The sequence below is a fragment of the Rhagoletis zephyria genome, unplaced genomic scaffold (genome assembly GCF_001687245.7).
Source record: "Rhagoletis zephyria isolate East Lansing unplaced genomic scaffold, Rhagoletis_zephyria_1.1 Rzeph_scaffold_07827, whole genome shotgun sequence".
Lineage (NCBI taxonomy): Eukaryota > Metazoa > Arthropoda > Insecta > Diptera > Tephritidae > Rhagoletis > Rhagoletis zephyria.
Window position 1 is genome coordinate 1 of NW_016164909.1, and position 2,621 is coordinate 2,621.

Genomic DNA, 2,621 nt, shown 5'->3' on the forward strand with positions numbered 1-2,621 from the left:
GAAAGATCAGGTGGAGAAGGACTTGGCTTCACTTGGCGTTTCCGATTGGTGTCAGTTGGCACAGAAGAGAAACGACTGGCGTGCTTCGGTGAACTCGGCCAGAACCGCTTAGGCGGTTACAGCGCCAAATAAGGAGAAAAAGAATATAATTATGCAGGTGCTCCCTTTTGCATTCGTACTTGTTTAGCTATACTTCTGTGACTCCTGAATATGTAAGTATGTATATGTAGATATAAAAATGTATGTTTTACCTGCAAATGTTTTCATATTTATGTATTTATATGTATTGTATATGTAATTTTTTCAATTAATTTGTATTAGTATGCATCTACTTATAATTTAAAAATATTCATTTATAAAATATTTATGTAAGTATTCATTTATACTATTTAATAAAAAAATTCTCTTTAATTGCAACATTTTACCGCGCACATAAATTTATTCAAATATCTTTGGCATGTAAGTGTTTGTCATATGCATGCATACAAACATACATATGTACATGTGCACAAATATACGCACATGCATGTATTCATTAGAGTGGAGCAATTATTTAAATAAAACACGACAACGAAACGTATATAATAAAAAAAAAGATTAAAGTAGTATGCACTTAAAAACAAATTAAATAATAGAAACTCCAGATTACACCGCAATTACTACATTTTGACCGCATTTGCTGTGGCGGCGGTAAAAAAAAATAATTAAATTCCCATTCATGTTTGCAGTATTTTAATTAAGCCAATAAGTATAGCAAAGCCAATAAATATTATATTTACTTATACATATACAATGTACGCATTTTCGATAGCAATTAGCGCTAGAGTAAGCTTTAAGTACGGAATGGGTTTGTAATTCGTATGCAAATTAGCATAGATTCGTAAAATAAGCTTGTCGATATACAAATAAAAGATAATTTTTAATCTATTTGGAATGGCTTACTCTGATTGGAATTTCATTTACATATTTAGTTACTATTTATTTATTTAGTGTTCCAACGCACAAAATGGATGTTGCTCATACGCCGTGTTGTCTGCTTTAATATGGGCATTGTGTTTCACATACATACATATACAAATTGTAGACCAATTTACTGAAATATATGCGCATACACACTTCATTGTTTTTTTATTTTATTGCAATTAAATATTTTGTTGTTGTTATTTAAAAAAAAAATATTCTATACTAGTAGACATAAAATGTAATAGAATATATTTGAAGAATTTTTGCCTGTCTATTGGAACCCACTTTAACTGGTGACTAGACAGTAGCCTGGGACAAAGCAGAGATTATATTTTATCAAAAGTGGCATATAGACGAGAAAGGTATACCATGTAGAAATAAAAAAAGTTAGAGAGTTGCCACCTGTTTGAAAATTGAAGTTTAAGGAAATTGATAAAATTGCAATATGGCTGTTAAAAGAAAGAGGCTTCAAGCGAAAATTTTTTGTATGCAAATTGCCACATGTTTGCAAATTTTTATTTAATTTAATTGATAAGATAAATTAGATATTGCAGTGCGGGTATTAAACTGCAGAGGTTTAGGAAAGTTTGCTGCCGAAAATATTTTTTATTATTTGTAGGTATATTTGGTAATTGGTCGCTCTCTAACAGCTCAACCTAATTTTAGCGGCGTGAGTTTTTCTACGCACGCCCGCATGTTTTTAACATTTGATTAACCGAATCAATTTGCGTGCGTGACTGCTCAGAGTTGCATTTCTGTCAAATTTACAGAGGTTTGTTGAGCAAAATTTGAATTCATTGTCGCGCCAAAATGTCAAATGAGCACAAATGTCAAATGTTCAATTTCGGTTGGGCCCATACAAGTTGTATGTGCATGTTTTTGACAGTAAACTTCCGGCGTGCGTGAATATTAGGCTGGCCTGTTAGATACATATCTTGATAGAGATTTCGTTAATGATGTCACAAACTAGCACCGAACACTCCTAGGAGATATTTGCAAATGTATTTTGTTATATATATGTTTGGTACTTACGACAGGTTGAAAGTATGATGTATGTGTAAACGTATTTTAATTACTTTTTTCGTGGATTTCAAGTTGGCTCATTGGATTGTCGCAAGTTTATTATGTTTGTATAACTATTTAAAAAAAATGTTACTAATACAGTTCAAAGAAAAATAAAGGCACATAGGTAAATGAATTTCCACCGGCATATCTCTGTAACTTTTCCTTTTTTCCAGCATACTTTCATGCATATCTTTGCATTTTCTATGGAATGTATTTTTTTCACAACATTTTTTCATACTCACCAAGCATTCCAGCGTGGCGCTCTGTCCGTACTCAGCATAAATCATTTGCCGGTAGACTGCAATCATTGGCGAGACTGTGTGTGTGTACCAAATGAAATAAAAGAGAATAAAAATTACATTTTTACAGTTAACTACATATTTTTACTGACTTTTGATACCAAAAAAAAATTGTGTTTAAAATGTATTATAAATAAGCGAAAGGTTTTGAAATGACAACATTTTTCACTAGTAGGAAAATATTTTTAGTTTTGTAGTGTGAAATAAATTTTTCTACCACAATTTATGCCTTCAGCTGCTAGAGGACACTCTCTCACTTAATATACATACATATGTACATACATACTATGTAGT

At 31.4% G+C, this 2,621-nt stretch overlaps 1 protein-coding gene across 1 annotated transcript in view; it reads right to left on the reverse strand.

Moving 5' to 3' along the window:
* Positions 1 to 2,270: 2,270 nt before the first annotated feature.
* LOC108374548 (uncharacterized) overlaps positions 2,271 to 2,621 on the reverse strand; it is a gene marked incomplete at its 3' end in the record, with an annotated part of 26,144 nt that continues 25,793 nt past the window's right edge. Inside the window, exon 8 of the mRNA XM_017630526.1 lies at positions 2,271 to 2,344. Within this exon, the coding sequence (XP_017486015.1) occupies positions 2,271 to 2,344 (74 nt within the window). The remainder of the gene's footprint in view (positions 2,345 to 2,621) is intronic.